This window comes from Paroedura picta, chromosome 11 (assembly GCF_049243985.1).
Source record: "Paroedura picta isolate Pp20150507F chromosome 11, Ppicta_v3.0, whole genome shotgun sequence".
Taxonomy (NCBI): domain Eukaryota; kingdom Metazoa; phylum Chordata; class Lepidosauria; order Squamata; family Gekkonidae; genus Paroedura; species Paroedura picta.
This window is the reverse complement of record NC_135379.1, coordinates 57,097,911-57,112,564: the sequence shown is the minus strand read 5'-3', so window position 1 is coordinate 57,112,564 and position 14,654 is coordinate 57,097,911. Positions and strand designations below refer to the sequence as shown.

Here is a 14,654-nt window from a genome sequence, read left to right as displayed (position 1 = left end):
TTTATTTATTGTGCGACTTCTTCTCAGAAGTTCCCATGTTCGCCAAGTGCTTTGTGCCAGGTGCTAGTACTCAGTCTTCACCAGCTGTCATCTGCGTTTCCGGAAATCGCCAAATGACTAGCCCCTTGCGCACACGTTGGAGGATGCACTTTAGAAGTAGATTTCCCTCTTCTGCACAGGAAAATCCAGCTGCAAAAGCACACTGGAACTGCGTGACCCAACAAGCACGGAGCCCGCAGTAGAATCCGGGAGCTGTTGCCATATTGCAAGGACAGGGGCAGTGGTTATTTTTACTTATGTCAAGCCTAGACGTAACTGGTTATTTTTCCTTTTTTGTCTATAGAATAAATGCTTTGAAAAGCCAGGCAAACCCCGTACAAATTACCTTTTTATATAGCAGAATGGTGGTGGTGGTGGGAGGTTGTTTATGTTAAAAATAACTCAGTTCTTTTTTAAGCGCTCTTCATTTGCTCAATAGCTTACAGATTGCAAGACATGTACTTTTTACTTCCGCATTGTCCCACTGGTAGCCGGCATAACTTTAATTCTTCTCCATGTAGAGCCATTTGGCCTTTGCTGTGGAAAATGTAAATTTAGGCATGTGTTTGAAAGGTGCAAGAGCCTCTTGTGGCGCAGAGTGGTAAGGCAGCAGACATGCAGTCTGAAGCTCTGCCCATGAGGCTGGGAGTTCAATCCCAGCAGCCAGCTCAAGGTTGACTCAGCCTTCCATCCTTCCGAGGTCGGTAAAATGTGGACCCAGCTTGCTGGGGGGTAAACGGTAATGACTGGGAGAGGCACTGTCAAACCTCCCTGTATTGAGTCTGCCATGAAAACGCTAGAGTGCGTCACCCCAAGACTCAGACATGACCCAGTGCTTGCACAGGGGATACCTTTACCTTTACCTTGAAAGGTGTATGAAGCACTTGAAGCTTTATGTGAATTACTGGTAAATGAACCCCAAAATATTCAAATCACCCTGGGGTTTCGACACGATGATGAGTCCATTCAACCTCTCCCAGTTTTAGTTCGCTAATGTCAGAAGCAGTGGAAACATGCCCAGGGTATGTTCTGACATCTACTCACCAAAGTTGGACTATTAATACATCCTCCATCAATAAGGGAAGGGCCAATGTATGGCAGGGGCCAATGCTGGCAGGGGCTCATGGGAATTGTAGTCCACAGACATCTGGAGGGCCAGAGTTTGACCACCCCTGTCCTAAACCCTCACAACAGAGCGCAAGCAGTAGCTGGCAGTTTTTCACGGCTTCTTCGCTTCAGTTAGAAGAAACTGGGAGAGGGCTATAACTGTTCATCTCTCTTAGGCTGAAATTTGTGAACTGGGAAGGGCTTTTTAGCTCTTCCACCAGGCCTTTGGTTGGGGCCAATAAAGAGCAACATCTGCGTTGGCCCCTCCTGCAAGGAAACTCCCCTGGAAGTGAGGAATATTTATCAGCAACTGCTAGATACTGTCTTGGCAATGGAATTTTAAAGGGATATTTTAACTGGTTTTATTGCTTTAATTCATGCAAAAACTGTTTAGCAGTCTTAAATATATGTAACTTGCTACTATGTTAGATTCAAATGTTACATTCTACTTGACTCTGATTTTATTTTGCTACTATGTGGGTGGCTTATAAATCTAATAATAAATATACAATAAATAAAATACATAAAAAGTGGCATTTTTGTTGGGTTCTCAGTGAGAGCTATTGTAGTGTAGTGGTTAATGAGAGGCAGACGCTAACCTGGAGAACCAAGTTTGATCCCCCAGTCTTCCACAGCTGGTGGGGGCCCTTGGGCTAGTCTCAGTTCTCCTAGGGCTATTCTTGCAGATAGGTTCTCTTAGAGCTCTGTTAAAGCTCTCTCAAGTATAGTTACTTAAGTCTTAGCCTAGGCATTTTTTAGCCTAGCTGATTATGCAAGCAGCCAACCCACTGCAAGGGGCCCTGGAACCCAATAGGAACTCCTAAAAAGGTTGTGCCCTAAAAAGGTTGAGAATGGCTGATCTAAACATTTGTAAAGAGGCTTGTAAGCCTCTTTGGGTAGTGAAAAGCGCGGTATAAGATCACCTATTCTACTTCTTGCTTGGTGTATAACTGTTTCATAAGCGTGATATAAGATCACCTCTTCTTCTTCTTGCTTGGTGTATAACTGTTTCATAAGTGTGGTATAAGATCACCTCTTCTTCTTCTTGCTTGGTGTATAACTGTTTCATAAGCGTGGTATAAGATCACCTCTTCTTCTTCTTGCTTGGTGTATAACTGTTTCATAAGTGTGGTATAAGATCACCTCTTCTTCTTCTTGCTTGGTGTATAACTGTTTCATAAGCGTGGTATAAGATCACCTCTTCTTCTTCTTCTTGCTTGGTGTATAACTGTTTCATAAGCGTGATATAAGATCACCTCTTCTTCTTCTTGCTTGGTGTATAACTGTTTCATAAGCGTGGTATAAGATCACCTCTTCTTCTTCTTGCTTGATGTATAACTGTTTCATAAATTGAATCTTCCTCTCCTCTCTACAGTGTGCCAAGGAACCAGCAACAAGCTGACTCAGCTTGCCAGTGATGACGAACATTACAACAGTCTGAAGAGGATGTACGAGGGCTGTGAGGTTGTGCTCACCAATCTGGAGATCACCTATATGGGTCACTCACATAACCTCACCTTCTTGAAGGTTAGTAGGCTCGTTTTTGTTGCTCCGACTCAAATGAGGATGAGAACAGGGCTAACCATTGGAAGATCAGTCAATGAAAGACCCGTCAACTGAATGACATGAAGGAAAGCAGGAAAAGCCAAGCTGATGATGGCTCAAAGTTCAACAATATTTATCTGAGCTGTGCCAGAGTCGAAATGGAGCCCTGGTTGGGAATTCCTGCTGTAAATAGTGGCATGTATCCAAGTACGCAGTTCCTCCAATGCACTTCCGTTTTCACAGTAAGGGACAGTGATTTCTGCCAGTTCGCCTCTTCTGCAGCAGACTTTATACTCTGTGCTCGATGACCTCTAGGAACAATAGGGGGTGGCTCAGAGCTGGGGTAGTCAAACTGCAGCCCTCCAGATGTCCATGGACTACAGTTCCCATGGTAGGAGCTCATGGGAATTGTAGTCCATGGACATCTGGAGGGCCGCAATTTGACTACCCTTGGTTTGAAGGTCGCTGCAGGAGGAAGAAGCAGAAAAGTCCTGGTTTGTGAAGTCTGTAGAGGCTAAGATATACCCTGACATTTCCTTGATATACTTTGTCCTTTCCTTTTCATTTGATCCAGGCTGTGTGGTCTCCGTTTCAGCTATGTAGAAAGACTTCACCAAGAAGGAAACCAAACTCACGATGGCAGGATGAAGTCACTCGTATTTATTGTACACAGCCAGATGTACACAGCCAAAACGAGCCCTGGAGGGAAAAACTCGTTTTCAACCACTATCTTTGACAGTCACTCTTAACATCTCTCACTTGTCCAAAAGAACAAAGTTTTTACCCAGGTCTGTGACCACAGGATCCACAGCATATGATTTGAAATTAGGAACCAAAACAGGTCCAGTGGATATTTTGAGGTGTTCTACCATTCAATCAGCACAAAAAATTGTTCTTTTGGACAAGTGATAGATGCTAAGAGCCACTGATAAAGATAGTAGTTTTAAAATGAGTTTCTTTTTCCTCTGGAGCTCATTCTGGCTGTGTACATCTGGCTGTGTACAATACATACGAGTTGCTTCATTCTGCCATTGTCAGTTTGGTTTCCTTCTCGGTGAAGTCTTTGGTGCAGAATTCTCTGCTCCTCCCATTTTAGATAGCCTTGGCAGAGTCCTGTAACACCTTAAGGAACATTGTTGTGGCTTAAACTTTTGCAAGAAAGACTCTTCTCTCATGAAGCAGTGCTTTGCTTATAGAAGCTGTAATCACAGTAAGGGACTTAAACCTCAAGATGCTGCAGGACTCCTTGTAGTTTATATTTTAACTTTGTTTTTATTACAAAAAAAAACTGGGAATGGAATGCTAGGCTCCAAAATGAATGGTGTCGTAAAATTCAGATATGCAAAAAAGTTGCATTCCACTTGCTGAAATACTCAGCCATCGCTCAGGATAATTAAAGAGCCAAGGTCACTCCAAAAGCAACATAAAAGGCCAACGTATTTTGCAGGAGACTGCATGAATTGGAAAAAAACTTTATTAAGTAGATTTATTCAGTAAACTTTACTTAATATGTACAGCTTTGAATTTACACCTTAATTTGACAGACAAGGTTTCCTCCAGTCTCTTGCCCCAAATTACCTATGGTTGGATGTTTTCCAGCTGTCCAGCTCTGTGCCAGACTAAGCTTAGTGCACTAACCAAGTACTAGCTACCTCTATATGAAGCCTTCCCCAGTCATTACCGTTTACCCCCCAGCAAGCTGGGTACTCATTTTACCGACCTCGGAAGGATGGAAGGCTGAGTCAACCTTGAGCCAGCTGCTGGGATTGAACTCCCAGCCTCATGGGCAGAGCTTCAGACTGCATGTCTGCTGCCTTACCACTCTGCGCCACAAGAGGCTCTATATGTGGTCATATAACCTGATAAATGTTTAACAACTTAAAAATATATACAAAATTAATTAACTCCCACCCATTTGGGAAACTCTCCCAGGGCTGTCAAGAAACTCCAGGGTTTTGCGAACGCCTGGTTGAGAAAGCCTGCAGGTGATAAACATAGCTACCTTGCTGGAATCCCTATAGTTATTTCTCTGGATAAGTACAGGATACCACTCCTTTCTTTTGGGCTGAAATTTCCAGATAGCCTTTTCCCATAAATATTATTAGCCAATGTAAAGCGAGCAGAGAGACATCCTTAAGATGAGCATTTTTCAAAAGATTTCCTAACGCAAAGAAAAATGGTTGACATTTTGGTATCCTTGGATCATCTTTCTCCTTGACCAGAGCATCCAAGAGGTGGCTGGCTATGTGCTGATAGCAATGAACGTAGTGAAAAGAATTCCTCTGGAGAACCTCCGGATCATCCGAGGGAAGACCTTACATGACGGTGCCGCTCTGGCAGTTTTGCTGAATTATAACTTCTCCAGAGGACTGGAAGAGCTGCCCCTGAGAAATTTAACAGGTGAGACTTGGAGAGATTGCAGGTATTGTTGGCCTTCGAACATACAGGTGCCTCTACAGCTGTTCCTCTGGAAAGTCTGGAATTAAGCTGGCGTTGATCAGATATGGAAGGATCAAGAGATCTGGACTATTATTCAGACATTCAGCCATTTCAGCCCTCAAGTGATAAAATTCAGCTTTATATGCTTCTGAAGTTGATCAGTATATAATTTTTGTACTTCTTTTGCGCTTTAGTGTGTTGAAGGTCAGTTGTATATTGTGACAGGTTCCCGGGGAGTGAGTCCTTTGAATGTAACTTCAGCCCAAGAATGGTTAGTTTTCTGCATCCCATGGGGATCCCAGCAAGAATAATTATCTGGGATACTTTAGATCAGTGGAGAGGCCATCTGATCAGAGGTTTCTGAGATGAAAAAAACTGCAGGGCAGGAAAGGGTTAAACCCTCTCCCACAGTGATGTGATTTGTGTCAGGGCCACTATCTGACTTTTAACAGTTGTGGGAGATCCTCTTCACAGAACTCCTGGATTTACATTGCTCTAGCGTTGCCCGATTCCCCTGTGGAGATGGGGTTTCCCGCCCCCATCCACCACTCAGGGGACCAGTGAGGAGACTTACCTGGAGAAAGAAAAAGGCTCAGGACTTGTCCAAGGCATTGCCCAGTAAGTGGTATCATCAAACCAGCAACCACCAGGGGACACTCTGGTATCTGGGTAAAAATGCTACGGTAGAAGCCCGTTTTGCCCAAATACCAGAGTGTCATCTGGATGTCACTGGTGTGATGATGTCACTTCCTATGTGACGCCAGCAACGAGGTCTGGGCCTTTGTCTTTCTCCACGTTAATCCTTTATATTCCTTTTTAAACTAACAGTTGTTATCAGATAATTGCCAATTAAATTTTTTGGTAGAAAACAATCAACCTTGTTTTTTCACGTCTGTTGTTGTTGTTGTTGTTTTACTTCTTTTGGTAGAAATCCTACACGGAGGCGTAAAATTCAACACCAATCCTTACCTGTGCTACATGGAAAACGTCCTGTGGAAAGACATTACGCCTCCCACAGGTTATGTGCAGTTTACGTCGACTGAGAGACCAGGAGACACCTGGGAGCCATTACTGTCAAAAACGAATAAAACTTGTAAGCATGTGTTGAATAAAAACACTTAGGATGCTGTGCAAGCCTGTGGAAATATGGGGTTGGATTCCCTGATCCATCATTGAAGCGCACTGAGGGTTGCTGATCTTTCTGGCGGTGTTAAGGAAAATGGAGGCCAAATTGGTCCCTCACAGCTCTTCTGTGAATGGGGCTCCTCTATGAGAAGAGGAGGGAAGGGAGTATGATTTTCCTCTCCCTTCCTCCCCCCCTCCCCCACAGCTTGCCTACCCATGCAGGTCCCCTGACCATGGGAATTATCTTTCCTGCACGGGAAAGAACTGCTAGAGGAGGGGAAGGCCACGATCCTTGTGTGATCCTTGTGCTGGATCTAGCCCAGTGTCAGCTTGCTGGAATACAAATCCAGGGTACCACATAAGCCATGTATGTTTCACATTCACTGGAGTGGTGATCTGCAAAATGATTGGCTCTTGTTTTACATATGACTCGTCCCTAATTGCTTATGGTTTGTACGGAGGGTTTTCCCTTATTTATTAACGTATGGTGAGTTTCTGTATAAATAGAGGGTTGTTTCACATACCTCTAAAGTGTGAATAAGGACATAGGAAGAGCCCTGCAGGATCAGACCAGTAGTCCATCTAGTCTGGTACCCTGTCTGACACAGTGGCCAACCAGTTCCTCTGCAAGTCTAACAACAGGGCATAGGGGTAGTCCAACTGCGGCCCTCCAGATGTCCATGGACTACAATTCCCAGAAGCCCCTACCAGCGAATGCTGGCAGGGGCTTCTGGGAATCGTAGTTCATGGACATCTGGAGGGCCGCAGTTGGACTACCCCTGGCATAGAGGCTGAGACCTTCCCTTAATGTTGCTTCCTAGCACTGGGATTCAGAGGTTTAGTGCCACCAAATGTGGAAGTTCGCTTGTCCATTTGGCTCGTAGTAGGGATGCCAGCCTCCAGGTGGGACCTGGGGATCTCCTGGAATTACAACTTATCACCAGACTACAGAGATCAGTTCACTTAGAGAAAAGGGATGCTTTGAAGGAAGGACCCTATGGCATTTTGCCTTGGTCTGTCCCAGTTTAGATCGAAGGGGTACCCAGCACTCAGATCCTTGAAAAATTTTGATTGATTGAATTTTACAATTATTTAGTATCCAGGGGATGCAGCTATTAGAGGAGCCTTTCGGATGACCTGGATTTAGAATAATTTACCTGCGAAATTTAAATGAGTGCAATAAAATGTAAAGATTTTCACAACGTTCCTAAAGCCAACTCCAGTTCTCGAAAGCATCATCTGCATGTAACAAAATTGAAGTATGTTGCTTTGCTAAGCTGGGAGGGCACAGTTGGTGTCCCTTGAGGCTGCTCAGCGAATCCCTTGAATATAAATTAAAAAGCAAAGGAGCCACCTTGCTTAACACCCGTAGTTGCCCCATCTCTGAAAGATATCCATCAAATGGACAGCATACCTGAGCAGAAGTATTTGTATAAGAAGACTAATGAAAGTCTCATCTATAGACTTCTATAGACATCTATAGCCTTTAATGTTTCCCAAAGATGATCTCTAGGTACAGAGTCAAATGCTGCTCTTAGGACCATAAGTAATACAGACAGCTAAGTGATAGAGTTAGCTGATAAGTCCCCAGAAATAGCAGAACTGGTGGCCGAATTCTTGGCTACCGTGATACAAAAGGACAGTCGGCTAGGCAAGAATCAGTTCTAGACCAGGGGCACCTACAGTTGGTGGAAAATACTGATTGCTGGGCATTCTGGAGGAATCTACTGTTGGTTACTGCTTATTTTATTTTCTTTTATTTGTTTATCTAGACTATGTAATTTTTATCAGTTAATTATAATTATGAATTACCCTTGTTCTCATGATGTTTTATATGCCATTAAAGGTTTTTTGAATTTGAATTTGATAGAGTGATCATCTGCAGAAGTTAAACAACATTGCATACCAGAAAAGTTCTGGAGGACATAAATTATATGGGTGTAAAAAGAGTAATGCCCTGACTTGGGTACTCCAGGCAAGCCCAGTCAGATCTCCAAAGCTAAGCAGGGTCAGCCCTGGCTAGTATTTGGATGGGAGACCTCCAAGGAATACCAGGGTTGTTAATGCAGAGGCAGGGAATGCTAGACCACCTCAGAACATCTCTTGCCTTGAAAAAACTCTGCAGGGTTGCCAGTCTAGGGTTGTGCAATTCGGCCGCGGAAGCAGCCTAGGGTTGCCAGTCTAGGGTTGTGCGATTCGGCCGCGGAAGCAGCCTAGGGTTGCCAGTCTAGGGTTGTGCGATTCGGCTGCCGGAGCAGCCTAGGGTTGCCAGTCTAGGGTTGTGCGATTCGGCTTAACTAAGTTGTTAGTTAAGAGGTCTTTTATAAATGATTTCTCTTTCCCCCCCCCCTATGTTTTCATAGGCCTCCCATGCCACTCCAGTTGTGCAGGATACTGTTGGGGGCCTGGTCCAGAGAACTGCCAGAAATGTAAGTATATCTACTGCTTTGCTTGTGTTGAAATATGGTGGATTTAAGATACAGCGTGACAGCGGGAGATTAACTTGACATAGTCTACTTGGGTTTGTTATCCCTTATTGACCATACATGGTTCACTTGTTATGACAGGTTTTAAATCTTCACAGTGTGAGCTTCCACTTGGAACCTGCACAGAGACCCCACTTCAACATAATCAGTGGGTCTGCGGTATAGTTGCCAGCCAGTGGTTAAGCTCAGGCACGAGTCGGGGGCGGGGGACATGGGGATGCTATTGCATTGATGGTGTGACATCATTTCTGGAGCAAACCAGGAAGCAATACAGCATGCTGCTCTGGGATTCAGTCTATGCCAAATCCTAGAGCAGCGTGAGGTTACTTCCAAGATCATAGAATCATAGAGTTGGAAGGGACTTCCTGGGGCATCTAGTCCAACCCCCAGCACTATGCAGGACACTCACATCCCTATCGCTCATCCCCTGTAACCTGCCACCCCCATGAATTCATTCCAGATATGATGTCACTGAGAGCCAGCTTGGTGTAGCGGTGAACAGCTGCGGCTTCTATTCTGGCGAGCAGGGATTGAATCCCCGCTCCCCCACATGCAGCCAGCTGGGTGACCTTGGGTTCACCACAGCACTGATAAAGCTGTTCTGACCAAGCAGTGATATCAGGGTTCTCTCTCAGCCTCACCTCCCTCACAGGGCGTCTGTTGTGGGGAGAGGAAGGGGAATGTAAGCCGCTTTGAGACTCCTTTTGGTAGAGAAAAGCAGCATATAGGAACCTACTCTTCTTCAGTTCCTAAAGTTTCCCCTTCCCATAAGGCTGACTAGTAATCATGGGGGTTCTTCAGGCTTTGAAAAACCCCAGAAGTGGCGCAATTGTGCAGAATAGGGTTGGGAAGTATAACTGGGTACATGCCCACCCAGGGCCCCTCCCCACCCCATCCAGGCCCATCTTTGGCCATTGGGGGGGGGAAAGAGTCGACATGAACGTATATGATCATATCACCCGATAAATATTTAACAAATTTTAAATATAAAGGTAAAGGTATCCCCCGTGCAAGCACCGAGTCATGTCTGACCCTTGGGGTGACGCCCTCCAGCGTTTTCATGGCAGACTCAATACGGGGTGGTTTGCCAGTGCCTTCCCCAGTCATTACCGTTTACCCCCCAGCAAGCTGGGTACTCATTTTACCGACCTCGGAAGGATGGAAGGCTGAGTCAACCTTGAGCCGGCTGCTGGGATCGAACTCCCAGCCTCATGGGCAGACAGCTTCAGACAGCATGTCTGCGCTCATTTTAAGAGGCTCATTTTAAATTTATATTAAATATTAATTTAAGTCCCATCCATTCAGGAAACCCTTCCAGGGCCATTAAGAAACCCTGGTTGAGTAAGCCCGATTTAGACCATCAAGTCCATTTCCCACATTATTTCTCTTCTCTTTGCTTTTGAAACTTAACAGAACTAAAGGACAGAAGCCGTTTGGATGGTATTCTCAAACAAGGTGCAATAGTTAAATGCATTACTATAAGGGGATTTTTTTGAGAGCCTGTAGCTATTCTTAATTGGACTCCGGGGAATGGTAGAGGACAGGAAGGCCTGGAGGATCATTGTCCATGGGGTCGCGATGGGTCGGACACGACTTCGCACATAACAACAACAAAAGCTATTCTGTGCACTTTTTGAGCCAAGATATATTTCTTCTTGGTTGCTGTGTTTTCTACATGTTAGAAAATGAATCGTGCATTGAAAATTCTATGACGTTGTTGCCCTGTTGCATTTAATTCCTGGGGATTTTGTTTTCCAGTAACTCGATCCATCTGCGCACCGCAGTGCTCTGGCCGGTGCAAGGGGAGGGAACCCAGTGACTGCTGCCATACCCAATGTGCGACAGGATGCACAGGTCCTAGAGACAGCGACTGTTTGGTAAGGCCACAGAAACCCACGTAAGATTCTATTTGTGTGGCACCTCCAACCTAAGAAGGATTACCGTATTTGCCGGTGTATAAGACGACCCCCCCAACATTTCCACTCAGAATATAGAGTTTGTTACATTGCATTACAGTACTATGGGCCACTATGGGCAGCTATGTCTATCCCAAATGAAGTGCACCCGGCGTATAGGACGACCCCCCCCCACTTGGAGGCATGTTTTTCAGGGGGGGAGTAGTCTTATACGCCAACAAATACTGTAAGTCCAACCAGCTTCTTCTAATGCAGTGGTCCCCAACCTTTTTCTGTTGGGAACTGGCGGGGCAACTGCCCCACCCACGCAGCACGCATGCACGGCCAAAATCGCGCATGCGTGGCACTTTCGCGCATGCATGGTGCGGTCCTGATTCCCTCTCCCCCCCCCCCCCCGCAGTAAGAAGCTTCCCGGGCCACAAGCTTGCGGCCCGGGGAAGTTTTTTACTGCAGGGGGGACGGGGAGAGGGAACCGCGGCCCGGCGCCCTGGCCTTCGCGGCCCGGCACCGGGCCGTGGACCGCAGGTTGGGGACCACTGTTCTAATGGAACTGGGACCGGGAAAGGCTCTGCTGAAAATTTCATGTTCAGTGAGGATGGATAATATTCTGCAGTTAATACTGTTGTTTTGCCTGCTTTAATTTCAGTGTAGCTTTACCTTCTGCATGTCCCAGCTCATCAGAACTTCATATCTTTCACCTAATGAGCCTGTAGCTTTGCCTGCAAGCAGATCGAAAATGAGTTAGTTCCCAAATACAACTTGTGACTCGCAGGATATGGAGTATATCAAGACGGAATGTCAAGAGACTACCAAGTAGGGTTGGCTGGTTCGGCGTCCGAAGCGGCCGTTCACGTCCTGCTGTGGGCACAAACAGTCACTTTGGACACCGAAGCACTCAAAGGTCCTTTGTCCTCATCATAGCATCCTGATGTAAAATCAGGCGCTGGCTACATTCAGACACCACAGAAGTGGTTTGCTGAAACCACCATTCTTTGCTTTACAATCTGTCCATATTAGATCACAGCTTGTTCATAGATCGCCGTGGGTGTGCCTCCTTCCTCCTTTTCCACCTCTAAGCAGAATCCCCACATGCTACCCCCAAACTCCTTTTTGCTTCTGGGCTGCTAGCAAAGCTTCTTTCCTTGCTGTTGGTTGGTTGCAAAAAAGGGGGAGAGGGGAAATATGCATAGGATGAGGAGAAGCTGGAGGCGACCCAAACCTCTCCCTTGCTGCTGGCTAAGAGTAGTCCATCTCCTTCCCTGTCTGACTGAGTCCCCACATTCTTGCACTTCAGTCTTGATCACAAGTCCTTGTTGGTTCCAAGTTCTTGGAGTCCAGTCTTCTCAAATTAGGTTTGGTACAGCGAATGTTTCACAAGTTTGATTCTGATTTGATGGAGATGTGGAGTGACCGTTGCCGGTTACCGGAAAGCGTTCAGCACAATCCCTTTTGCATTGTTGCCGCATCGTTTACTGACAGGCTTGCCGCAATTTTTCGGATGACGCCACCTGCAAGGAATCTTGCCCAGCTTTGCAAACCTACGATTCTTATGAACATCAGATGACGACCAACCCACATGGGAAATACAGCTTTGGAGCAACTTGCGTAAAGAAGTGTCCGCGTAAGTCTGAAAAGTTTTGCTAAGCAGTGCCTTTTACGAGCAACAATTCCAGTGAAATCTCAGACCTCCCGCTCCCCCCATAGCGCTCTGTTTCTCCCCCCCCCCATTGATTCTTCCTTTTTTTAACATCAGGTTGGCCAACCTGATTGAGAGCCAGTTTGGTGTAGTGGTTAGGAGTGTGGACTTCTAATCTGGCATGCCAGGTTCGATTCTGCGCTCTCCCACATGCAACCAGCTGGGTGACCTTGGGCTCGCCACGGCACTGATAAAACTGTTCTGACCGAGCAGTGATATCAGGGCTCTCTCAGCCTCACCCACCCCACAGAGTGTCTGTTGTGGGGAGAGGAATGGGAAGGCGACTGTAAGCCGCTTTGAGCCTCCTTCGGGTAGGGAAAAGTGGCATATAAGAACCAACTCTTCTTCTTCTTCAACATGGTCGAATGACCATTCATAAAGACTGGGGCGATATTAATCAAGTGCAGTTGTTAGTTTTATGAATTTGTTTGTATTGTTACTAATTGATTTGGTTTTATTGTGTTATGAATCATGGGCTGAATCGGGACCTAGGTTTCCAGCCCTGATATGACCAATGCCGATTTCTCCATGCCTACCACGCCTCTGCATATCACAACCAATCATGCCTGCTACTGTCATTCACCTGCTAATGCCATTTGCCATCTGAAGTCACTCCACTTCTTTACTAACTTATACCTTTGTGGGAGTGATTAGTCCTTGGTGCCCTGATTTCCAGAGGCCCTACAATTTTAATTCAGAAGAGAAATATGCCTCCCACCTTACAAGAGTTTGGGAAATGTTTGTTAAGGAGGAACGTACGGAAAACATGCGGAATTTATTTTTATATTAACACCCCATTATGCTAGAATATCTTTCAAATAAGCGTGAGGTTGGAACTCCTGCCCCATCCACGCAGGACAATGGTGCAACTCGCTTCCATGTTCTTCTGTGGGACAATTAAATCTGCTGGAGCAGAGTGTAGGGTTAGTTTAATTGCTTTTTCTGGTTAACATCGTAATTGTTCTTTGTGCACCTTACTGTATATTTGAATTGTTTTTTGGACATTGTTGATTTTTATTGGAAAGGCAAGTTGTATCCATCAATATGTAACCAGTATTTTTCCTATTTTAAATCCCTTCCTGTCTATTCCAGATAACTACTTGGTAACAGATCATGGCTCATGCGATCGGTCTTGTCCTCCGAACTCTACTGAGATTCAAGAAGGTGGCATTCGAAAATGTAAAAAATGTGATGGCCCATGTAGAAAAGGTATGGGAATTACAGTAGCGTTTTGCAGAACAGTCCTTAACAGAGTTCTAATAGCGACAGTGGCTTTGGGTCAATGCAAAGGCCCATGGAAGCAGTAAAGAAGTGAGCTTTTGGTTGCATCCAGATACCAGGACAAACTCGGAACAGAGATTCGTTGGCATTGGGCATGAACAGACCTTGTTTGCTCTACCCCCACGCCTTCTTTGCTCCTCTACTTACCTTTTATTATTATTATATTATTTATTAAATTTATAGCCCACCTTCCTCTTAAAACTCAAGGTGGGTTACACAAAAATATATCCCCATAAAAAACCCAGCCCTTAAATTCCCAAATACCAAGATGGCTAAATCTGTCCTACCTCCCACAGTCATCTGACAAGGGGTTCACTCGATGTTATGATGCAGCCAGGGGGAGGCTGCTGCTCTCTTCTGCTGTTGCATGTGGCTCGAGCAAACATTTTTCAGTTCCGGAACAAAATCGGAGGACATAGTTTAATTCCAGGTATAAGCTTTCATGTGCATGCATACTTCATCAGATAGTATATAGCAGGGGTAGTCAACCTGTGGTCCTCCAGATGTTCATGGACTACAATTCCCATGAGCAAATGCTGGCAGGGGCTCATGGGAATTGTAGTCCATGAACATCTGGAGGACCACAGGTTGACTACCCCTGCTATATAGTACGCATGCTTCCTCACATGGAAGATTATACCCAGAATTAAACTGTGTTGGTCTTAAAGGTGCCAGTGGATTCACACCTTGTGGTCACCCACCATGCGCCAAATGGGAAGGAGGGGTTATAAAAATGAAGTCGCCCTTGTTGTTATTATGGTAATTAAAACACTTTGGTGATTCCTTTTTACCAGCATGCAGTGGGCTCGGAACGGAGAAGCTCAAAGAGGTCCTTGCTGTCAACGCGTCCAATATAGACAGTTTCATAAACTGCACCGTAATCAACGGCCACCTCTCATTTCTGAAAGTAACATTTTCAGGGTAAGTCGCAGTGGAGTGCCCCACGGGGGGCAGAGACGAGTTCAAGGCAGCTCTTCCGTTCCATCGGGCTCACCAGTTCCTTTGTTCTTCTTTTGTTCC

The 14,654-nt window shown here is 45.5% G+C and overlaps 1 protein-coding gene across 3 annotated transcripts in view; it reads left to right on the top strand.

The window, feature by feature from the left end:
• The window catches only part of EGFR (epidermal growth factor receptor), a 158,605-nt gene that overhangs the window by 98,546 nt on the left and 45,405 nt on the right, over nt 1-14,654 (top strand). For all 3 annotated transcript variants that reach the window (XM_077304759.1, XM_077304758.1, XM_077304757.1), the window contains exons 2-9: nt 2,522-2,673; nt 4,914-5,091; nt 6,059-6,223; nt 8,619-8,684; nt 10,500-10,618; nt 12,137-12,278; nt 13,446-13,562; nt 14,429-14,555. In XM_077304759.1, coding sequence (XP_077160874.1) covers nt 2,593-2,673; nt 4,914-5,091; nt 6,059-6,223; nt 8,619-8,684; nt 10,500-10,618; nt 12,137-12,278; nt 13,446-13,562; nt 14,429-14,555 — 995 coding nt within the window. In that variant the 5' untranslated portion in view covers nt 2,522-2,592. The remainder of the gene's footprint in view (nt 1-2,521; nt 2,674-4,913; nt 5,092-6,058; nt 6,224-8,618; nt 8,685-10,499; nt 10,619-12,136; nt 12,279-13,445; nt 13,563-14,428; nt 14,556-14,654) is intronic.